Source organism: Apteryx rowi, unplaced genomic scaffold (assembly GCF_003343035.1).
Source record: "Apteryx rowi isolate R43461 unplaced genomic scaffold, aptRow1 scaffold_603, whole genome shotgun sequence".
In the NCBI taxonomy this organism is placed as follows: Eukaryota; Metazoa; Chordata; class Aves; order Apterygiformes; family Apterygidae; genus Apteryx; species Apteryx rowi.
In genome coordinates, this window is record NW_020450876.1 from 206172 (window position 1) to 231427 (window position 25256).

Consider the following 25256-nt stretch of genomic DNA (forward strand, 5'->3'; position numbering starts at 1 on the left):
AAAAGCTTTTGTTAATTCAAAAGGACCCTTTACCAACTCAGTTCTGTCCTACTGGGTTTTCCTTAAGCACATCCAAGCTGGCATCTCAATAGCTTTCATTGTGTATAAAAAAAATAGATCTGGTATCCCTACTGTCTTATGCACAGGTGTGCTTCACTTCTTTGCCCTTTGATGCTACCTCTTACTACAACACAGCCGTTGTTCTGTTTTTTTGTTTTCAGCTAGTGATGCACTAAGAAGACAAGGCCCTTCTGCAGGTAATGTCACTGTGCGATCACTGCAGTGAAAAGTAGTTCAGGAAGCTAGTCTTGTAGAAACCTACCTTCCTTCTGTAAGGTTCATTTTCTGCCAGGTTAGCTTTCTGAACCTGTGCAGTTGCTCTATTTCTAGAACTTGAAAATAACTCTTCTGGACATGCTTCTGACCACCTTTTTTAGACTTTACCTTTGACATAGTCTATTAATCAATGGATTCACTAAAGAGCCAATTTTTTTAAGTAGGAAAGTATGAGGGTGAGGGAATAGATAAAATGGTGTGAGGAGGCAGTTMTGAAGTAAAGCTAAGAGGAAGTATGAGAGAGGAAGGGTTTGAAACAAACAGCTAAATCATTAGAGAGCAGAGAGTTCAGTCAAAGCTGTTGGAAAACTGTTAGTGTTCACCTGTCAATGCATAAACTGCATCTTCAGCTGCTTTTTCTTGTCTTCAGTCTCTGCATTATCCCTATGTAGTTTCCTGACAGTGCAGGAGAGTCAAGGTGTGGGGATACACCTTAGCCTCATCTTGATCCTAGGAATTGTAGGTGTGAACAGGCACTATTTTCTGTTTTGTAAATCCTTGTCTAGCAGAACTTGCCTGCATAAGTTATTTTCTGAAATAAGTACTCTGTTTTAAGACTATTACCAGTCTGTAGGTTGCAAGCTAGCTATAAGTTATCTCCTGAGACAAGTATTAAGACAGATCTGAGCTGAATGTTAGCAGAACTGGAGCTGCTTGCGTAGTAGAGGCTGTCCAGGGCCAAGGTGGCAGGCAGAAGCCACCTGTATGACTTGTATTTTTAATGTGAAATGATGTACAGGAGGATTGCAGTGATGCTTAGCACAGCTCGCTGTGTTGATGCATTCTTTGGTGGTGGGAAGAATATTCCATGTAATGGGCTCCTTGTAAAAGATGGGGAAGGTAGTATGCACGTGGATAAAAGCGTTTGGGCACATGAGGAAGAGGTGTGGGAGGAGAATGACGCCCTGCCTTCTTGAGCTAGGGCACATTCTGAAAAGTGTAATGGCTGCAGAATTATCACCTCAGACCTATTTGTAAAAATGCTTCAAATTAGAAGGGCAATATTAGGAGGAAGACACATGGTTCATTTTACTAGAACTGTGCCTAAACCAGGGGGAGAAGTCGTTTTGAAATGTGTTTATAAGAACTTGTTTTTGAGGTGGCTTGTTTCATTGTCTAGCCACAACCCAAGTGATTCTTTATGGGTAAGGTGTATATAGATGCAACTTCCCTTCAGAGGTTTCTACTTTCATTGCCTTTTGGTTGCCTGCTAGTAAGGATACAGTAGATCTAATGAAGGATCATAACAAGGACTTCACTGTTTCTAGAGGAGCGTAGATCAGCTCTAAGTAATGCGTTGTATCAGTTCTTATTGCTAGAGAAGGTGTTTGCTATTTAGAAATCTTTCTCTTTGCTGCAAGAGAATATAGCAAATTTCTTTTCAATATTAAGCAGCTTTTTAAAAACAAAAGTACTGACAACTGGCTTGTGGTGCTACTTCCTGATAACAGTAAAAATTTCTGTTCTGGACTAATACAGTTGCAGTGTTTGCTTTCCTAATTCAGGCTCCCTGAACTTCTGCTGAAAGTGTAGCTCAAATAGGAAAAACAAACTTTAGGTCACTATGCTTATCTCAAGTTGAATGCTATTCCTTAATTCTGATTAAATTGAAAGTCCTTGAACTACCTATTGAACTTCTAAGGACTATATAAATTTACAGTGTGAAAGAGGGACTGTGTATTCAAAATAGGAAGCTTATGTGCAGGGGTTGATGAATCTATAAACTGGTTTAAAGTGTTACTTGTTCACCATTTTTTCCCTTACTTTGCAAAAGATGTCAGCTGTGTCCAGACTTGTTCTTAAGGATTTGAAGTGACAGTAGGTCTGCTTTCTGCAAACCTAGATGTTGTCCAGGCTTATGTATTTGTGCTAAAAATGAGTAAATAGCGTGGAACTCTAGCAAATATATTCCAGACTTCATATTGCCTAGGTAGAATTTATGCTTGTGCCTCTAAGAAAAGCTTACTCAGGTTAACAGGAGATGAGATCTTCCTTGTGAGGAAATGAAGAAAAAACCTGGAAGTCTGTTGAATTAAATTCTACGGTAGTGTGTGGCAGGAGTGCGTTTGGTAGAGTGCAGTGCCCCAGAGTTAGAACTTCCCCAGAGGGGCCCAGCGAGCCCTGTGTTACCTTGGAGAGATGGTATGTGACATGGATGTGAGGGGGCCAGAACTGCAAAAAGCAGCAGTAATCTCTGAAGAGCAAGAAGGCAGATCCAGAGAGGCAACGAAGAATGCTACTTAAGTGTGGGGAAAATGGGTGGATAGCGAAACAGAGTGACACTTTGGTGACATTGGAGGATTTTTGAATGCGTTTATTCTATAAAAATTAGGATTTGAAAGGATCTTACAAGGTTGTCTACTGTCCATTGCGTGGTGCACACTTTCTCTGTTCCGATCCGCTGGTTTCAGCAGCAGTTCTGTTACACAGGTCCACAGTTTGAGATATGTCTAGTTCTTCAGGAGATCTTTTATTCCGCCGTCATCTTGCCTCAGGGATGATACCAGCCATCACTGCAAATGGAGTCTTGCCATCCCACCGCACACACAGTGAGCAAACGAGACCCTTCTCCTCTGACACAGCTCTGTTTGGAGCCTGTTGTCAGACTGGTCCGTGTTTTCAGTTTGGGCTGGCCCACGGCTCCTGCCGTGGTGGTGCCCAGCTTTCTGGGGCTGTGCCTGCCCTTGTCCTTCTCCTGTGGGCTCTGTCTTCAGCTGTGGACCTAAGTAGGACTTAGTATTACAATAGAGACCTCTTCAGTGCTGAGAAGCACGTGCAATCTCGCATCATCTTGCTGCATGCAGTTCATGCTGTTCTTTCTTGTTGCTATATTCATGTTCGTACATTCTAGTATCACAAAAACATAATACTAGTAGCCTGTGTTCATTTTCTGTTTGACTGTAACCTGAAGATCATATGCTGTAGAACTGCCTCCCTAGTCAGTTGATCCCTATCTTCAAAGTACTTTACACTCTCTTTGAATAGTAGTATACTTTTATTTTCAGACCTCTTCTCCAATTTTTCAAGACTGCTTTGAATTTTAATTCTATCATATATTTTGTCCCTGCCAGCCTTGTGTTATCCGCAGATTTAATAATTATACTTCATTCCACTTCATAAATGTTTTGGCTTTCACTTTTGAACCATAATGTGGAAAATAGGCTTATCTGATTTAATTGGTGTAATATAATTTAAGATGCTTTTTTCACTCAGAGCTTTTGCAATGTTTTTTAAACTACGTTATCTGAATTATGATGGATTTTTCTTCAATACATTTGCTTGTATGAGGGACAGAGCTTTGACTCTGTGGATACTCTGAACATGTCCTTTTCCAGTGCTATGATAGCTACTGCTGGGTCCTTCATTCCACTGGATTCAGATACCCTTAGTGAGAAACACCACATCAACATCCCCTTTCTCCCACTATGCTCTTGTCTTTATTTGAGTTCTTCAAAAATGACTACTATTTCTAACTGTAAGAACTTTAAAAAAGGGCCTCCTCATTTTTATGAATGGAATTGTGCATTACAAATGAAATAATAGTTTTGCAATAAAACAGGCAACTGCATATCAATCTAGAATGATTAAGAATTTTTTCAATACTCCAGACCTAGTCAGAAACCTTCTCCATTATATCTCTTCCTTGCTCTATTAGAAGGTGGAAGTAACAATCTGATGGTTGAAATTGAAGATGAAAGGGTTAAATTTTTGTCATCAGATTAGTTGCTGTGCTACTTTTGAAGTCGTAAGTATAGCAGTAAACATCCCCCACAATTCTTCTTTCTGCTTTGTCCTGTTTAGTGAATGCCTGAGGAATGATTATGTAGTTCTAATGAAATTTTTGAAAAAGATATCCTAAAAATTTGAGAATAAAAGTAAATTGCTAGGTCATTTAATTGTCTAATAAAAAGCTATCTCGATGGCTGCAATAGTTGGTTCCCTCATCATCATCACTGTCTTATTTACAGATTTTTTTTTGTGCGTATTGGAGTGGTCTGAGAGTCCCGTTTCCTAAATCTTGGGAGTCGGGGGATTTGTCATAAAAGTTCAGGTCTTCCCTTTGAGTTTACTCCTGGTAAATCATTGTTGGTGATAAGCTTCATAGGCCTCTGTGTATTTTTGAATGTGCTCTTAGGCCAGCTTCTGTCTTTGCATTATCATATCAAAACACAGCCATTATATAACCTAATATTCACAGAAATTCTTTTAGATTTTAAATCTAAATATCAGAGTGTAAGTATTTCTGATGCTTTATGTGTTTGCATGCATATATAATCTTTAGGCTGCTCAACTGAAAATAGAGAAAGATTTATACAAAATAAGCTTTGAAAATAAAGTCCAAGCAACTTATGGCAACAGTTGTCTACTTCCCTATTTGCTTGTGTTTTTTGAGGGGCAGTCTTAGATTGATTGTAGTGCATATTTCTTGGTTTTCCAAAAGGTGTATCACATTAAAGCATTACTGCTTATTCATTGGGTTGAATTCTCTATCTTCTATTTATGGTGCTGTCGAATTCATAATACACACCTGTGGGGCATTTGCATACCTGCCAAATATATTGTAAAGTCAATATACTAAAACTTTCAATAAGTGATAACTAACTTTCTGGAACAAAAGTTTCATTTGGATGTCTGATTTTTTTAGATTGAAAGGATCTTACCTTCTAATTATTATGAAGTTTACAGTAAAGTTGCATACATAATCCAAAATTTTGTATTTGGTAACTTAACTGCTTTCTTTTCATTCTTATTTCAAATGCACAAATTGCTCTTTTTAAGAATGCTAATATTTTAAGCTTAGGTAACTGAATATGGTGGTCAGATAACTTGTCTGTCTTTTTTGTGCCTGTTCTTTGTCCCAAGCTGTTGCTAAGCTCTGCCAGTATTGATAATTTTAAATAGTAGTAGAATTTCTTAGTTTTATATTATTACTTCATGCAAATGACATTACATTTATGAAGATTGGCCAATTTAGCAAGCAAAAAGTTGAGAAGGATTTCTAAGTATTGAATATTGCTTATAAATATCTTCCTTTGTCCAGTGTATTTCCTAATCCATTCAAAGTTCAAGCAAAATTTGGAAGAACAGTTTTTTAGACTTATTGCAAGCTAATTACCTTCAGAATACAGTAGTTAGATGGCAGTAGTTTCTGTGCTTCAGTATTGCTTTTGTAAAGCAGCACATTGAAAAACGTACTGATGTCAATAAGCATTTTAATTATTTCTCATAATTTACATTTTCAAACTCCRGTAGAATACAGTATACCCTGTACTAAATGATCTATGCTACCAAGGAAAGCAACTTTTATTACATCTGACTAAATGTACCAAAAACTCTATACAATTTCACTTTTTCACAAATAATTTGATTTAGAGGTGAGCAAAAGAAAAGATTTTAATGCCTTTTGGAGCTGAATTTCATCGCTTATAGTTTAATAAGTTTTAGACTCGTAACTTGGTTATGGTCTCTTTCTTCCATTCCTGTTTTCTTATTTTATTTTCTATAACTGAATCCTGTATGACCTTCATTAGGACTGAATAAATTAAAAAGTCAAGGAAGTATCCTATAGGTTCTGTGTGAATTGCTCTAATCTGTCTTGTTAGCTGAACTTCGGTTCATTTGATTATACCCCGGCACTTGCGTTTAAAGTTAAGTACATGCATGTTAATTCCACTAAGTTTGAAAGGATTGTTTGCTGCTTTAAGAAATGCTTTGCTGAATTAGACCCTGAATGACTGCAGCTTTTCTAGTACGGTTACAAGTGTAAGACATAGCCAGTGTGGAGAATTATGCCAAAGCAGACTTTATAGTGATATGACTGAAATCATATAAAAACTTTTCTAAATACAGTTTGTCATTTTAAAATTAAATCTCCAGAAGACTTACAATTCTAGTTTATTATGAGCAAAGGAGTGTAGACTGAAGTTTTTACATAAACTTTTTTCTCATTTTAGCTTGTTAAAATTCCCAAAGTTGATCTCCCAAATGAAGTACATCATTTTAACTTCTACTTGTCAAATGTTGGCAAAGATAATCCTCAGGGAAGCTTTGACTGTGTCCAGCAAACGGTCTCAAGGTAAGTCTTACTTAACATTTTCTTTCATAGCAAATTTAAGTAGATTCTGTGGCTTTGAACATATAGTGGAAAAGTTTACCAGAAGTGTTCTTAGTGAAGAGCTGCAGTAGAAGGTTAATTCCTAGCAATAGCATGATTTTTTGCTAATTATAAATACTTGCTTTTACATAGAACTTTTCTTGGTTTTGCTTTTTTTTTAATTAAAAAAAAAGTAACCTTTTGAGTCCTTTCTCACCTCTTGGTGCTATTTTTAAAAGTATTTGGAGTTAAGCATCATCCAAGGTAAACCAGATCTATTCTATGACCATATGTAAATATGATTATAGCTGGCAGCATGCTAGCATGCTGGCCACGATGGATAGTTGTCTTATTTTAAGAACCACATAAATCAAGGACCTCATCCATAATTGCATGACTATCGTGTTTCAGAACCCAAATGCAATACAGCAGTGCCTTGTCCTGGTTCATTTAAATTAGTAACAAAATGAACAGTGTTAATGTCTACCTATTAGGCAAGAGAGTACCATGCTTTCACAATAAATCTTTCTTTAGCTCCTGGAATATGATATTTATCCCTAATGTAGATGGAGTTGGGTGCTGTAGAACAACTGCCTATCCCTCTTGACTAGTAGCAAATAGCAGGCAGGTTTTATGTATTAATCTGGGAAACTAATAGCAAACAGCGATGTCTTATGTGTATCTGTGAAAGATGCTGTTGAGGTCCTTGGTCACAGGAGAGCTGCTGCTCTCATTCTTGAAATAGGGATTTGTCTAGATGGAGAATTTTGAGAGCAGTAAGAGAATGAGCTGATTTAATAGCTCTCTGCTGCCTAAGGCAGGGAGGTCTTTGAATATCCTCATCTTCCTACTTTTCTTGCATCAGCTCACTTCTACTATAATACAGCCTTTTTGTGAACTGATTTAACTGATAGAAGTGGCAAAAAGCTGAATGGTTTTGTACCAGACTAGGGTATTTTTGGGGTGATGGTGGGGATTAAACTATCTGAAAGGGGTCAGACAGCTGCTGAGGCTGGCACAAAGTAAGGAGCCAGAGTGCATGCAGATGGTGAGAGAAGGTCCTGCTTCTTCTCTGTCTGATGAAGCAGTCCCAAAGGCCTGCTGCAGCAGCTGGTGTACTGAAACTCCCTGTTAGAAAACCTTTCAGTGGCCTTCAAGAGAACCATTGTGTAAGATGGCTCTTTCTTCTCAGAGAAATGGCATAAGCTACCATGTGTAGACAAGCCTAATGTATAGGGGTACTCAAGTCTGACTCAAGTGTTTCATTGAACTTCTGTGTGCACACTTTCTTGTTTGGGAAGTAGTTGCTTCAGTTAAGCTAAACTGAATTCATTGTGTAAGTGAAACTAAACCTAAGTCACTCTAATTCTCTGAAGAAAATGCCTATGTAGTTTTAACGTGGCTTTACTAATCTACTTCAAAATCTAATTCAGACTAGCCTTTGAGTTCCTCTGTAGTCAACTCTCTGTACAAAGTGTTTGCAAAGATAATGCAAGACTTGTGTTATAAGCTTATAGAATCATAGTTAGGTCAGGAAAGACCTCTGGAGGCTGTCTAGTCCAATTTTCTGCTCAAGGCAGGTCTGGTCTCAAAATTGTCTCAAAGTTTTGACCAGTCAAGTTTTTAAAATCTCCAGCCCAAGGAGGGAGATTACACAGCCTCTCTGGTCTTTGTCTCACGTCTAAGCTTTATCTGCCTTACTGAGCATTAACACTCATGTAGATGAACATGCTCTGTGCATTAGGGCGAGTTGGTTTAGGAGCTAATTCATGCTGTCGACTTCCCCAGTGGGGCCCTTTTTTCTCCTGCAACTTCACTTGGAGTCTGGCCACTGCGATCTTGGAAGTGATACCATGCCACGTATAGTTGAGCGATGTACAGTGCTTAAATGCTAGTTGATTTTTAAAATGTTGAATTTGAATGAAGTGCTAAGGCAGCAGCATTCAAGGAACTGGGCAATGGGTAGAATAGGTAAATGGGTAAATAGTATGACTTGAGGGCGAGAAATAATGTCTAATAGCCTCCATTTAGACAAATCATCGCTGTAAATTCTTTAAATACTGTGCAATATAAAGGCTTGGCTTGATCCAGCTTTTTGACTTTCTGAAATAACCTGGTGAGAAACTAGATGCCAAATCCTCCTGAACCTTTCTTTTTGGAACCCTAACTGGAAGGTTTTAGGGTTGTTAAAAATGCTTCAATTAGCTAAACCTGTTGTGCTTTCTCTGATCAGAGTTATTTGGATGTTGCAATGGCAAGTGCAGCACAAAAGATCTGTTGTGGCTATAATACTTGAGCCAGTTTAAATGAAGTCATTGTTTGACTGCTGAACGTGCTTTCTCAGCTGAGTACAGACATGCACTGTGGTATAACAATACATGTAAAACTCACCCAGAGGAAATGAGGGCACGAAATTCTGGGGAGAAACCCCCTCTCCGGGTCAGTAAAACCCAAACCCTCACCTTTTGGGAACGTCAGTCAGCAATTCTGTCCGTGAACCACTGCTGATATCTGCTGCCTATATGAATGCAAAGTATTCATTGACCCTTAAGAACCATATTCTTCAAGAAACTTGTCCTGAAATCTAGTGCCTGTATTGACTCTATCAAAGAGATACCACATCTGCCCTTGAATTCTTTCCAGTTGGGGGGGAGGAGGAGGAATTAAGTGTCTCTTATTAAATATAAATCCTCACAACAACAGATGGATTAACCATAAACATTCTTCAGTGCTATCAAATATACAAAATAAGCGAAGAGAAAAGAGAATCTTTCTGAAAGAAATAAATATGAAGAGAAACTCTGGATGGCAAAGTAACAAGTAAAAATTGCATTTTGCGGGGTGGCTGACTTAACCTTCTTCAACTGGAAGACAGACTACCTTTTGACAAGCAGAAGAAGCATGTGACTTTCAAATGTTTATTTCATCAAGAGTTGGACATTATTTGAAAAGCCCTTAGACATAATGTGTGTACAGTTAGGATTCCAATATAACTACTTCTGTTCAGATTTAATTTTTATTGCAGTAGTTATCAGTATGGTACAGCTACCAAGACTATCATGAAGTCGCCGTGCATATCTATATGAGAATTGTAGTTGTGTTGACAGGTAAAATCAGTACAATTTAAGTGTTCATGTAGAGAGGTTCTGAAACATTTGAAATATATTTACATGTTAGCTTGCAGTCAAGAATTGAAAAACACTTCTCTTTGCCTGTTAAGACAGGCTTTAAAGTTTCTAATGCAACCACCTCTCCAAACTTGAAATAGTGATTGGCCTCAGTTATTTTTTCAATGTTCTTATAGTTCCGGAGTCTCTCAACTCAGTTGCCTGGGATTTATACAGGATAAAATTACAGTATGTGCAACAAATGATTCCTATCAGATGACCAGAGAGCGCATGACCCAAGCAGAAGAGGAATCACGCAATCGAAGTGCAAAGGTTATTAAACCTGGTGGACCATTTGTAGGTATGGTTGTATTTAATTTTCTAATAGATGCCTGTAAGTTTTTTTTCTAATTCAGTAATTAATCTTGTCAGCTTATTGTTGGCAAAGTTATACATTCAAAGATCAAGTTTAGGTAGCTCACCTTCACATTATAGATTTAGAATCCTGTTGCTCCATTCAGATGTAACCTTTTTTCCCTAAAAGTCTGCCAGTCTTTTCTTCCTTATTCCCATATTGTTTGGCTGTTGGAAATCTTGTCCATTGACATGAGATTTTAACTTCCTGTACACTTAAATTCTCTTTAATAGCTAATGTTTTTGTAACAACACTTCTGAATACCTAAATATTGTGCTAAACTTTACCTTAACTTGTAACCTAAAAAAATTAATATTGGAAATTCTTGTAAACAAATTCGTAAGCTTAATAGTTGGAGAAAAACTTTGCTTTTCACACATGCTAATGCTTATGCTAATTAGAATTTATTTAGCAAGACTAGTTTTTAACAATGGTTTGGTGTTTAGCCTCTGATTCTCACTTCATCATCAATAAGCAACTGTTATTGTGAGGCCGTGACATTTTTTTTAAATAAAAATGTTAAGTAATGTTGGAGTCTTTCTGAGGACTTTGTAGCTTTCTGCAAAACAAAGAGTTTAGGTGACACTGTTATTGAACTGTTTGGTGCCCTGTTTCCCTGGGGAGTCTAAAGTCAGTTGGAAATAGGCCCAAGATGAGGGCTCTGCGTTCCAGGTACTCCACAGTAGAGGCAATGGCAGTCCTGCCCGCGGTGCTGAGCTGTACCCCCCTTACAGGAGTTACCGCTCTGACTTGCAGAAAGTGTAAAGGCTAGACAGTTTCTATCCTCTCGGGCAAAACCAAAGGTGACCTGATGAAAGGCACTTCTTGCTGCCTACCCCACAGTTGGCGAGTCCCTTGCCATTTGTACATTACAAAGATTAATGAATACAAGAGTCCGGAGTATAGGACAAGCAGACTGTCACTTACAGCTTTAACTGTAGGGCCTCTGCCAGCACAAACGTTCATGCCAGTGATGTTGCAATGCTTGCTCAATATGCCTTGTCTCATTGCGTGGCATTTTAAGTAGGCACCTTCGTGGCTTTCTGGAATACAAAACTAAATGTTTGTGGCCTTGGCACTAATGGCATTGGACAAGGCATTCGTTAATGTTAGGATGCGAAATCAGATCTGCTTCCCATGTGTTATCTAAACTGGTCTTTAATAGCAATTTAAGATCTGCCACTTTATTTTAAAACTTGAGATGGGGTAGTCACTTGTCATTTCTATTTTACATGCAAATCATTGCATAATTCTCAGTGGTTGTTTAAGTAGAACTTAAGTGAATATATTAAAGAAATAGGGTTTAAACACGCCAGTAACACTATGCAGTGTTCTGGGATACTTTGTTTCAGACTGGCATAGATGAAGCTCTGATACAAGACAGGTCTAGTTGCTGTTAGGGCATATGAGGGTTGCTTAAATGTTATAGTATGTTTAATACAGCATCAATTAGGAACCAGTGTTAACTGTTTAAGGTTTGGTTGCGTTTTAAGTTAACTTTTCTAAAGTGATTTACAGACATGGCAGTGTAAGTAGTATTCAAACACTTTCTTATCTGTTATGCCAGGGGTGCGTGTGTGTCTAAATAGAATTTAACTTGTCAAAATATTTGTATTTCATTCAGTTAAACAACTGACAAGTTCATACTGTGCTAAAAATGTAACCATGTAGGTTTACATGATTACATTTGTTCTTGAAAACCAGAAGGGCAAGGTCCAGGGAACATGCATGGTTCTGAAAAAGGTTATAAAGGTTTGGTCTGCACTGCAAAATGAAACAAATCTTTACTATTCCTGGGGATAAGAATACAAATACAGCTCAGCTGTATGTGTATTACTTCAGAAAATTCCTAAATTTCAAGCCTGTTTGATAGAGGTAGAGCTTCAGATTTTCTCACACACGTTCATTAGTTTGTCATGTACAAAACATACCAGTTGCTAGTTTGAAAAATTGCCTAGTTTGTCTCGCCTCTTCTATCAGATTGCAAGTAACTTTCACTGCAATAATTTTCTTTAATGCTTTGATAAATTTTGTTCTGCACTATAGCAAGTGTCATTAGAAATGGCTAGCAATGTAGAGAAGTTGTGACTTTTTCCAGAAAACTCAAATTCAGGGTAGACATTATTATGTATTTTGGATGTGTTGTTTACGGACTTGTCCCTCCAGTTGAGGGACACAGCTTTTTATAGAGTCTGAATCAAAATGCTGTGCAGGCTTTRTTTTAAAAACTTCTCCGAACTCGGTCCCAAGAATTGTTAAATTTTTGATACATTGTTTCTGACAAACTTGATGCCATGTGCATGGGCGTATTGAGTAGTAGAGGTGAACACTTCAGTTTGGAATGTGGAGCAAATTGTAACTCAGGTGATTAATACCAAGCATTGGTTGTGTGTGTGTGTTTTGTTTTGTTTTTGTTTGATTTTTAGCAGTGATGCAATTATTTGTTTAGATTTGGGCTCTGTAGGCATTAGTGGGGAACTTTTTAATTATACAGAAGAGCTTTGCTTCATGCTTCAGAGAACTCTTTCTGAAGGTAGTCTGATTCTTTCGGTATTAAGGGTTTGAGACTCTAAACTGAAAAAATAATAAAAGCATCTATATGAAGATATTAGTAAAATCTTCCTACAAATATTGCTCATTTGCATGGTTTTTTTATGTTGATTATTTCATGGTTAATTCCTAGCTTGATGCATTTTTACTACTTCAATATGCTAATAGATCTTGATCTTAAAATGCGGAATAAATACAGCTTTTGCAATTTATCTGGCTTAGTAAGTTCTTTAACATTACCTTCCTTGTCTTTTCCTGACCTCTCATGTCACTTTTTTTTTTTGTTCTTACTTTAGGAAAAAGAGTACAGATAAGGAAAGCACCACAAAGCATTCCAGATGCTGTGCCTGAGAGGAAGAGGTCAACACCCATGAACCCAGCAAATACAATACGGAAGACTCATGTAAATAACACTGTTTCTCAGCGACCGTACAGGGACAGGGTGATTCACTTGCTCGCATTGAAGACTTACAAGAAACCAGAGTTGCTTGCTCGCTTGCAGAGAGATGGTGTTAACCAAAAGGACAAGAATTCCCTTGCAGCTGTCCTTCAACAGGTGAGACCGTTGAGTTCTTGACAGCTTTTTCTTCCCCTGCTGTTCTTCTAATCATAATTTTGAGGTATGTTGCTCCTGTATTTAAGCTAGAAACTGGTAAACACCTTATATGATACTCTTCTCATTTAACTTTTTCCCGATCAACTTTGACTTGCAGTTTGAGGCATTTGTATAAAGTGAGGGAAGAAAGGAAAGGCTAAAAAAATTTGGGGGTGTTTTCATTTTGTTAGAATGTCAAGCAGTAACTAACTGTTTTTAGCTTGGCTCCTAATGCCTTTTTCCCCTCTTTCTGTTACTTTGGACTGCTCAGTGGGTGGCCATAGTTTCTCTCAATTGCTTAAAATAATTCATCATAGTGCTTTATATTTCTTATGCCGACTTTATGGGGGAGAAGTTTGGTAATCAAATAGATTGGTTTTTCATTTGAATGTATTGGTGGCCTCTAAGTGATACTTGACTTCTCTCTTCTCTCTGTGTAGAATTGCAATCCTATGAAGGCTATTTCGGCCTAACAATAAATGAAAAAAGTAGTGGTCAGTTTTTTTGAGCATAGGTTTTTCTTTGCTATCATGTGAATTCTGTTTTTATCTTGCTTGGAAGCTTTTTTTATTAAGTAGCTTTTCCACTGAGTTAATTCTCCTTTGAGTTAAGCTCCATTAATATTTATCATAGTCATCAAAATTGTTGGTAGGTTTGTAGCTTATATAGGTGAAACTCTTAAACTCTGTATTGAAGAGTATCACATTTAATTTTCTACTAAAACAGCTCTAAGAAGGTTTGTTAAGATATACGATTGTGGCTGCTCCCTTATTTCTTAATACTACCTGTTCCCATGTACTGTGACTGAACTAAGCATGTATTAATAATTTAAGGTAGGAATGTTTCCTATTTATCTAAGCAAGTGTTTTAAAAACAACTAAAGCAAGTAAAATTCAACATTTTTACAGTTTTGATTGATCTTGAATTAAATTTTAAGTTTTTGCTTGAATATGTTTAGCATTGCTGCTTTAAGTTTGCCTAGTGCAATGGTAGTTTGCTTGACCTTGAAGGTATTTACAATTTAGTGAAAGCCATGTTCTTACATGAATTGAAATACTCGATTTATACTTTAAATTGATAGAACATTTTAAAAGCTCAGCTCTCTGGAGGATGCAAATATTTCCTGTGTCCCTTTATTCTTGGCAATGTTTAAGAAAACTGTCTTGGAACCTTTTTCCAGTACACTGTGCAAAATACCTGGAGGTACTTGGTTTGCATTTGGAAGTTAACAGGATGGCTACAGTACACCAGCATTGTAGTCTTCTGCTTCTAGTTCATTGGTGAAATGGTCAAGCGCTGTACCATGAAAGGTCATGCTTACGTTTCTCTCATCTTCATAATCAATTTTTTCTGCAGAAATCTAAAGTTTGGAGCCTAAACTTGTTACGATCTAATATGCACACGTGCTTCTCTGGGAATACTGCTTTAACTCTGTTTTTGACAAATTGCTGTTTCTGGGTATCTTGTGTCTGCTTTTCTGCAGTGTATCGAATAAAATTAAAATCAGCTGTGAGAATGTCAGAAAATACATCAGAAGATAAAGCATGCTTTAATCCACTAGCACATATTGAAATCCTCCTTTGAGCATCTACGTTTACATTTTGAGCAAATATTTTGGAGGCAGAAAATAGTCAAAGCTACACAAAGCAATGGTTTTGTGTTGAAGAGTAACCTAGCTTTTTGTCTGGGGTAAACAGGCATAGACTGTTTTACTCCCAGGTTTTCTCTGAAACTCTGAACAGATCTCAGATGAGGAGGTTTAAAACAGCACTTTAGGTGTCAATGGTCATAAGCTTTTACTAGCTTATTTTAACATTTGGGTATACTTTTCTTAAGGAAAATGCAAAAATATCTAACTTTCAAGGAACAGCAAGCGTGCACATAACCATCTCATGAAATTGATTTGCTATAATGAACACTGTGTAAAAATGCAGCCTGGATCTGGGCTTGTACATCTCTGACTTTTAGCACTAAATTTTGTATTCAAAACATAGTTTGTTAGGTATATGAATGGAGTTACTTTTTTCTTCAGTAAATCTTTGATATGGCTTAAAACTAATGAGCTGGATGAATAATTCATCTTTATACTGGAAGAAAAAGTTTAGTTGCTAGTTAAGTAGTCACTTAGGACTTTCACTAGAAAGCTATAGTTTCTTGTGGCACCTTATGCATTGCATGTACTAAACTACATGACTTAATCACTTCAGAAAGAAAAGCCGTTTATTTATCAAAACAAATGATGTCAAATAAAGCTGCTGTTGCTTGTAGTACAGCACTTAATATGATGATGGAAAGCATACGTTGTTTCCAAGATTAGTTTGAGCTCTAGAATCATTTATGATAAGAGTATCCTGTTTACCCAGTATACCTGTATGAAACAAAAGAACAGGAGGCATCCTCCTGAAATTAAAAACTGAATTTGTATTTGGAAGTACATATTCGGGCATCTCAACATATTTAGTGCAGTGAAAACTGAAAATTTTGGTGTCATTTGTCTTGATTCTTAATATTGTATTAAAGACAAGAAAATACAGTTATGCGGTTCAGAGAGCTTTTTCACAGAATACACTTCATATATACACAGTAATTTTGGATTCACTTAAATTTTTAGATCCAAAATTGACCATGTTTTGAGAATCAGTGCCTATTAGATGAGAACTACCTTGATAAAAACAATCTAAAACCTGGAAAACTGTTGCTTGCTTTTATTTTCAGCTTATAGCTCTCCAGTATTAATCTTACTGCTGTAGTTTGTGAGTATAGAAATGTATTTATGTAATGTATTTAATGTATTAATGTATTTATTTACGTAATAAATGTATTTGCTTTTCAAATGTCTGCCTGTAGGTAGCCAACTTGAATCCCAAGGATAACTCTTACACTCTGAAGGATTATGTGTTTAAAGAGATTCAGAAAGACTGGCCTGGATACAACGAAATAGATAAACAGTCATTGGAGTTAATACTTGCTAGGTAAGTTCAGTTTTCAGGAGAAGGAAAGTAGCAATCTTTAAAAACTGTCTGCTGGAAAATGAGTGTATGTCTTCCCAAATAATGAAAAAATTATGACACAGACATTTTTGCCTTGTAACCTGAAATGTGGGTAATCCTTACAGAAAAGTAAATTCATCTCAGAATGCCACCAGCAGCAGTCATATGGAATCTTCAGTAACTTCTAATAAAGATGCTGCATCAACTTCTCCTTCCCAGGTATTTAATTTGTGGCTTTTTTAACATTACGTAGTGTATTAAGATTTAACACATTTTATATTGGTGTAAAAGCTGCAATGCGAGGCAGTAATACTTTCTTTAACATGTGAAAAATTGAAGCATTTATTTCTAATGGGATGATTACTTTTTTTAAATGTTCGCATTGTGGAAGACTTTAGGTTATGTGACCATAAGCTTTTAAGGACCACTATATTTAAAGTGTTCTGTATTTCGGATTATTTATTAAAATCTTCAAAAAAAAAGATTCCTTTGTAGGCAGTATTTTGTAAATGCACATATAGCTTCTGACAGTGACTATCCCTGTAATGTTTGAACAGCTAACATGTCGACCTAGAACGTAACTATCAATAGTACGTTGACCTTACTGAAGCTTAAGCTCGTCTGTAGAAGCTTAACTTCTTAGTTACCCATTACTGTTACGCAATCATTTGCTTTCTGGTTAAGTACTTAAAATTGTATTGTATTGCCAAATGACTTGTTTATCTTTGTGTATAGGGAGTTCTTCTAAAGACAAGTGATACGTATTTTTGTTATACCATTACATATGTTCAAGGTTCTTTGTGATATGTTAGTTTTAATATGTCAAATGTGCACAGGCATTCTTGTGCTACTTTTAAGCACTGTTTAAATATAAAATTCAGAGAAGTCCAGAGTAAGCAACAAATGACAGTAGCATTCTGCTCCTTTGAAATATTGGTGGGATATTTCTTTTTCTATAGGCATTATTTAAATTCCTTTATGATTCAGAGTAGCGTAGGTGTTAAGACATCTGAGTCAATGGTTAGTACCTCAGTCTTCCCTCAGGCTTTTCAGACTTAAAAGACTTATGTCCTCTCTTCCTATCAATAAAACAGGACAATACAGACTTTTTAGAAGGAGCTTGAAAACCTTCATATAGAAGGCAGTACTTTGAGGAAAAGTATCACTGATACTTTCTGTGACTAAAACTGCACTTCAGTAAATGTAATTGAAATTTGAAAGTAGCGGGGGACACAAGAGCTTGTCTGTATAGAATGATGAACTAGTAAGTACTGAAAATATCTTACCCTCAAGGTGTTTCTGTTTTTAAAAAAAGAGGGGAGTGGATATCACATTCCTGCTTCTTGCTAATTTGCTGCCTGTCAGAAATGGTGAAATGGTGCAAGTCTCATGGACCTCTTCACATCTACTTTCATATACACAGAATCTGGAATTATTTCAGCTGAGTAGTATAAAGCTGTGCCTGGCACTTCTGGGCAAAGCTGCTGCTTTGTACATCAACATAAGCAGTATATGCCTGTTAAACAAGAGGACACAAACTAGCTTTTCAGCTGGAGAAAAGCTAGAACCACAACTATAGCAAAACCTGACTTTTTACCTACTTTCTATCTGCTTTGCACTTTACATTTTCTGATAAGTACAGTGTCACATGCTACTTAGAACTGCTTTAATAAATAACATCATTTTGTGTCAGCAAATGTTTACTCTTGCCAGATATATCTGTACTGAAATTGATACCTAAACAATACTAACCTGACCTTATTTTAGTAAAGGCTTTGATAGAGCAGCTGAGTGGAGCATCTTTCTTCCAAAAGCCTTAGCTGTAGGACTGAAGAAGAACTTGCCATATCATAAGAAGTTAAAAACTAAATATGAAATAAGGCATATATTTAGCTGCAATAATTTTTCTGCTGGTTATTTTTAGATAAGAAAGATGTTTTCAGTAATTACCTGTTTGGAAATGTACCTTTCAGCATCGGAGCAAAACTAATTTTTTTTTTTTTTTTACAGAAACGGCTTTTGGATTCTGATTTTATTGATCCGTTAATGAATAAAAAACCAAGAATATCTCACCTTACCAACAGAGTTCAACCAACATTCAACGGTCACTTGCCTGCCTCCAGTGAGAAAACTGCTGCAGCCCCCCCGCCACCACCTCCCCCTGCAGCTGCTGCTACTCCCACTCCTCCACCGCTTCCCTCTACTCACCTTCCTGTTTCAAACCCTCCTCAGACTGTAAACTCTAACTCCAACTCCCCCAGCACTCCTGAAGGCCGGGGGACTCAAGATCTGCCTGTAGACAGCTTTAGTCAGAATGGCAGCAGCATCTATGAGGACCAGCAAGAAAAATATACCTCTAGGACTCCTTTGGAAATCCCAGCATCCACTGCAGTTCAGTTAGAGTGTCCAAAGTCCACAGGTGAGAAGCATTCAGTGTTGCACAAAAAATCCAAAAAGAAAGCAAAAAAGCATAAGGAGAAGGACCAAATCAAAAAGCATGATATTGTGAGTGTGGATGAAAAGGAGAAAGACCTTAGGAAAGAAGAAACTGCCAAGCTGAAAAGCTCCTCCAGTTTGGAGTCAAGTGAAGGTATTAATATGCTGCTTTTTCTACCTGTAACATGGGTAACCTTTATAATTTGATCAGTGAAACCGGGGACTGGAAATGGGAATGATCTAGTTCTCCCTTGCTGTAGTTACTAAAWGGATCACTATTAGATAGTAATTGGCTAAAAGGGAGGGCTAGATACTAGAAAAACACAAGTAATGGATTTTTTTCCCTTGATTTCCATTAAATTGGTAGCTCACTGAAAGCTACTCTGTTTCTTGAATCAGCAAGTTTTAAAACCTGCACACTCAAATTACATGATTAAAAGCTTTTCACACATACTTGTTGTTATTTACTTGTTTATTGAAACACATGGAACAGATGCAAACGTATTTCACCATATGCAAATGATCCTGGTACTCTGCCTTTATGACATAAATTGGCGTATGGTTTACTAGAGTTTTGGTTTGGACAGTGCTATAAACTTTTTCCTCTTGACTACAAGAACTTTTTACTTCAAAAAAAGAAGTAAAAAGATATAAACACTTTTAAAATGCCACTGCAAAGCTAAATGGAAACACGCAGATTATACTTCATTTCTTTTCTTTAAAAAAATCATCATAGTGCAGAGGTCGATTCCTTTGTTAAACCTGTGTGTTGTATTTTGGAGGTTTGGCTAACAACCTGGAAGTCAGATTCAGCCTTTACCTACAACAATCCCAGGGCTTATTTAGAGTATTTAGGGTGCCTCTCTGAAGTACTGTTGTGCTTGTAGATGAGGGTGCTTTGAGATAGTCTTTTCACATTTATCCTGGACATGTTACACAGTGTTCACATGCGACCTGCGATTGTCTTGAAAAATATTAACACTAAACTTATAAGCATGAGAACTTGTCTCCAGAGGCCACTAACAAAATTCTGAATGGCTGAAGCAGGGGGGAATCAATCTTATGCTTCAGGTTGGTGCTTGTATTGAAGTTCCTAAGTGTACCAAGTCATTCGAACAAATAACACTTGAGTTTCTGGAAATGAAATGTTCACAGCAAAACCATATTCACATAAGTTCTACTGTATATATGTACAACGAACAGTTGTACTGCTGTTTGCATTTATCTCTTAGAAATTTTGTTCCCACTTCCACCTTTTATACCACATAATGCTTTTATTATTAAAAGCAAAGGGATCAAGTAGAACATAGTATGATAGCTTTTTACTCTCCTTGACTTATGAGGCTCAGATAGCTTAGAGATTGGTAAGAATGTTTGAGCTTTAGCAGAAATACTGTGTTTAAACAGTGGCAATGTAAGATAATATATAGGATTGTGTGGGGCTTTTTAAAATTTCCCAGCAAACCCTAAATGAAAAGTAGAGATGTATTACCAAGATAGTGAACATTTCTTCCTGTTCCAGGTAACTTTTCCTTACAATAGGTATTTTTCTTATTTATCAAGAAGATAAGTGGTTCTCAAAATATTACTTTAAACAGAGGGATTAGGGTTTAAGTGCACTCTGCTTTCATAATGCCAACTCAAAGAGAATTTACAAGTGCAAAAAACTGTATCAAACCCAGTATTGCTGCATTAACGAGGAGCAAATCTTTGTTGCATGTAATTGAAGCCTGAATGCCAGTTATTCCTATAGAGTGCTATTCTCTGTTTAGAAGAGTGCTGAAATTAAATCTAACTTTGCATATCTGTAATTGCCAGGGGAGGAGGGAAGGCAGGAGAAAAACGTTGCCTGAGAAGAACTTCAGCTTTCTACCCTATTTATTGCAGTCCTCTGGAACCTGGATGTTGGGGTGTGTGTGTGTGTGTGTGTGTGTGTGTATCAAGCTATCTTAAGTTGTTCAGCTACATCTGCTGCTGCATAACTTGAATTGCCGTGCAGATGCCGCATCAGGTCTTGAAATAAGAAAGGTTGACCTTGAGTTAATAATGTGTTACCTGTAGACTGAAGTAGCTGTGCCCTGCTTTTAAACTCTGGTACTGCCTACTATGGGGAAGGCTATGTGAGCTCTATTATTAAACTGTAGAGCTTATTCTTAATAATTTACTGTGAGAATAAAACTCTAAAGGATTTTTGCAGGACCATCAGATTGGTATTTGGCTATATTAAATCTGTTTCATGAATGTCAGGAAACCATTTATCATGAATGTCAAACTTCTGCTTTTCTATAGGAGTTAAAGAAACTTGCACTGCCTCCATGGATCCTCCTTCATCAACAAGTGAACTACCAGACTACTTCATGTGAGTAAAATAATGATCAAGAATCTCTCACCACTCACTGAAGCAGTTGAAAAATCACCTGTAAAAACTCCTGTTTAGCTGCAAAAAAGAAAATTTGCCAAAATAGATCTCTAGAATAATGACAAGTTCCTTTAATGTTAAATCAACCAGGAGCCTTATTTGAATACCTGCAAGTTTTGAACTCTGAGGTGGTCCTTAATTATTTTGAGCAAAAAATATTAAAACCAAGGTTTGGTTTTTTTATACACTTCAGAAGACTTAAGTCATTTAATCTCATCCTCCTCCTTCATAACAGCAGGACAGGAAAGGAATATCAACATGTGCTGCTTTCTTTTTAGAGGTGAGGCAACACAAGAGGACAGTTGAATATTAAAATACTGAATATGTGAAATTCAGGCATCTTTTTTTGTGTTTTCACTACTTAGAGCATCTAAGCTGAGAAGGTGGAGGGGGGAAAATAGCAAACTCTAAAGTCCAGCATTATGAAACATATATAATAAAGTAGAAGGAGTTAACCGTCAAAGTTATTTTTAAAGCTTTGATGTCAGATGGCCACTGCTGAACTTGAAGGTACAGCAAAATACCCCATTTTGCTATACAATTGCAGATCAAGGAGCTAGAGAAAATAGAAAAACCTCAGCTCAAACTTTAAACTTTAGCTTCTAATGATAATTAAAGATAAAAATGCATTAAACTTTTATATGAAATACATACCTAGTGACTGGGGTGTTACAGTTGATAAACTTCAAAAAAAAAATAAAAAAATTACTTGCCAGTAAGTTTAATTTTAGCCCCTTAACTGTCACACACAAGATTATTTAACATGTCCAAAAGTTAAAATTTACCTGTTAAAAAGAATTTTCAACCATTGTTGCAGTAAGACAAGTATTAAAGAGTGAAATAGCTCTAATAGTAGAATCAATTGGTTGCCTAAATACCTTTTCTTATAATATTAAAGATCATTTTTACCAGAAGGATTTTTTTTTTTACTGTTCTAACACTGCATACAGAAATAGCTTCTGCAAATACCCAGTGTGGGGGGGGGGGGGGTTCCACTGTTTTATTGATGGCCTTTTTAAAAAATGTAAAAGTCAAATGACTGCTGTGCAATTATTGGAAGGCTTTGGTCACTACAACCTGAATTTCTAACAAAATACTGTGTGGGGAAGGGAAGGTGTCCAAAGCTCTTTCCTCACCTGGAAAGATGAGTTTGAGAAGGTTTTGATGGCTGTTGCAATGTTCCGAGCTGAATGAGCAACACAATCTGTCAGCCAGTGGGTGCTTGCAGCATTCTAGCAGTGCGATGACATGGTGTCGGCTGCAACGGCGATGCTGGGCCCTTGTTGTCACACTTGCAATGCAGAAGGGGACAGGCTGCTGTCCCTGTCTGTTAAGATACTGCTAATTGCCTGGATCTCCAACTTCTGTCGGAGGAAAAGATCAGTTAAACTAGTTGTTATGTCAGCAGTATTAAATAAGTGAGTTGAGGCCTCCCTACAGCCAAGCACTTGAACTTTGGTGCATCTTCTGTTTGTGTTAAAGGAGGCAGCACAGTAACGTGATGTATGTGATTATTTGATGCTATTTAATATTAAAGTTGGATGCCAATAGCATTGCTAATAAAATAAGAAAAAAAACTTTTCAGGTAAAATTTTTATAAAGTTGGTTTAGTTCTGACTGGGGATAAAAACTTTAATGATAGAATTTTCTGTGAAAGGAGCTAGTTTTAGAATAATCTTCCAGATAAGCTAGTGGCCTTGGCATCCTGGAAAGAAATTAAAGTATGACTGTTTCAAAAATCTGCTTGATCAATACAGAAATATTAAAACATGAAAGCACCCACAATATGATCCAGTTCAAAGGACTTTAATAGTTTATTCCAACTTCTCTGCCTGCCTCTAAGTACTATGTAATTCATGAGTGTAATCATGGCTTTAGTATAAAGATTCTTTCCATCTTAAGATAAAGGTTATGAGAGCAAAATAACATAATCTTTTTAAGCAAACTTAAAGCAAAAGCTATAAAAATAAATTCAGTTTCTCTCCCTTCTACTCTCACTTCTCTCTCTTTCACACTTACATTGCAACTGCTTTGCTGGGGCACTTGTGTCCTTTGCTAGGATGTGTTGCTGTGGTGTTGCTTGCCCATGTGAGGTACCTGTTTGTAGGCCAATATTCCACACTATCACTTTAGTGGTATCGCCTGAAAAGTTGAAGGGCATCTTTAGTAGTTATACAGTCTCTTAAATAAAACTAATCAGGTGCATCTAGACTAGGCTATACATCACTGCTAAAAGCTGTCATCTGTGTTAGTACAAAGTTTCAACCTGTTTGATTTTTGCAGCATGTTAAAATTAATCAAAGGGTGGTTTGAAGAACTCTTCTGCTTAGGAAAGGTGCCTGTGTCATCCAAAGAGAGTCTTTGGGCTAGGAGGACCTAAACCATTAGTGTGACTGAAAGAAAACAAAAACAAAAAATGCCACGATTGTATCTATTGCTTGCATTGCTGCCTTATATTGGATTTGTATAATGAGCTTGTTATATCCTCTTATGTTTATTTGGAGGAGAGAAGAATGAGGAAAGTGTGTCAATAGCATCAGTGACTTTAACCATTTATGTTGTGTTTCCCTAAGGAGGGAGGGGATGTGATTGTTTTTTCCAAGTTTCAGACTTACCTTGCAGTTTGCTGTATTCCAAGTATGATAGATGAATTGAACTTCTGTTTATCAAAATAATTAATATTATCAATAGCTATTATTTCTGTTAGTGGCACAAATCTAGCAAAAACCTAAACTGCATCCCAGTTCATAATTTTAGTCCCTCCCAAAAATGCAACAAAAAGAATTTTCAAAAGGAAATAAGACTAATCTGTCCCTTCACAGAACCAGACTATAATCTAAGTTATCCTTAGGTTGATGCATTAATTAGTCTTTCTAAATTTGAATGATTGTTTATGTTATGCAGGTATGCTACAGTTTGCACAACTTCTGAATGAAACCCTAAAAAGCAAAATATTACCAAGTCATTGCCATAAAAATACAGTAGATTTTTATGAAGATTATAATTACCTAAATATGTTCTCTCGCATCATATGCACTTACACCTAGAAAAGCCAAGTCAGTCAAATAGTTAACTGACCTAAAAGCAAGCTTGGGCAACTGTTTGATATTAACTAATTATGAAATGTCCTTGGTGTAAAAATTCAAGTTGTACACTTATTTTTTCCATTAGAAAGTACATAGCTATAGTCTCATATGAGCAACGCCAGAGTTACAAGGATGACTTCAATGCAGAGTATGATGAGTACAGGAATTTGCATGCTCGGATGGAGAATGTCACTAGGAGATTCATGAAACTTGATGCACAGCGGAAACTACTTTCTCCAGGATCCAAGGAATATCAGGTAAAGAAGAATAAATCTCTTCCAGATGTCCACATTTTCAGCATAGGCAGATGCTTCAACATATAAATCTATTAAATTATATTGATATAGTTTTAAAAGACTTGTCAAGTTCTTGCCTATAGTCATATAACTGGAGTTGTCAGATTACCTCAGGCTCTAATGAACATTTGGCAGTATCCTGGTGAGGTAGAGTGCCACTATACAGATGCAGAGGAAAAAAAGCACATGAAATCAAACGACCATAGTGCCAAGGCTTTCCTGAAACTCCATTCCCTTTGATTTTAGCAGTTATTATACACTTAACTAGACCTAGATTCACAAATGTATTTAGCTCCTAGGTGGCTGGCCCAAATATCAGCTGAAGTTTTTAGCAAAGTTTATTAAAACCTGGTATTCCTGCTTTCAAGCCTAGATTCCTAATATTTGGATGAATAAATCTCAAGTGTTCAGTACCAGAATTCTTCAGTTCTCTGTATATACTGTGGATTTTTGGCAACATCTGGCTTTTATAAATTTTTGGAGAGATGGCAAACATATTTGTGAACAGAAAGAATAATTTAAAATCCTAGGTACTGTACAATCTGAGAAATGAGAAAACCCTTCAGAACTCCCCTATAACTAGTAATTCCACAATGGCAGTGACAAGATACRTAGCTGTGCTGCTGCTGGTTACTCATGGCTGTGCTCTGACCCTACAAGGACTAAATGTGATTTTTGTAGCTTGTCAAAATCCTACACAAAGTTGTTTAGTCCTTAATTCAAGACTCCACCCACCTCTGAGCTGACTGTGAATGCAAGTATTTTACAGTGGCATTAAAGTGACTTCATAAAGGGAATCTTCAAACACATGCTGCTTTTGTTGCTTATTTACAGGTTTAATTGCAGTGCTTTTTTTTGGTAACATAGCAGGAATGGTGGCTTATGGATAAGAAAATATACTTAGTAAAACTGTTCTTTTTTTTTTTTTTTTA

At 36.7% G+C, this 25256-nt stretch overlaps 1 protein-coding gene across 3 annotated transcripts in view; it reads left to right on the plus strand.

Annotated features, from left to right (window-relative positions):
* Window positions 1-25256, plus strand: part of ELL2 (elongation factor for RNA polymerase II 2) — a 52695-nt gene that overhangs the window by 23826 nt on the left and 3613 nt on the right. Inside the window, exons 3-11 of one of the 3 annotated variants that reach the window (XR_003256301.1) lie at window positions 6291-6412; window positions 9735-9898; window positions 12799-13058; window positions 15945-16069; window positions 16213-16306; window positions 18098-18677; window positions 20342-20433; window positions 20813-20882; window positions 24114-24134. Coding sequence is in view for 2 of the 3 variants with exons in the window: in XM_026083477.1 (XP_025939262.1) it covers window positions 6291-6412; window positions 9735-9898; window positions 12799-13058; window positions 15945-16069; window positions 16213-16306; window positions 18098-18677; window positions 20813-20882; window positions 24114-24285 (1587 nt within the window). In the remaining variant the exon portion in view is untranslated. Of the gene's footprint in view, window positions 1-6290; window positions 6413-9734; window positions 9899-12798; window positions 13059-15944; window positions 16070-16212; window positions 16307-18097; window positions 18678-20341; window positions 20434-20812; window positions 20883-24113; window positions 24286-25256 lie in introns of those variants that run through there. The other 2 variants (XM_026083478.1, XM_026083477.1) reach the window with 2 other exon arrangements.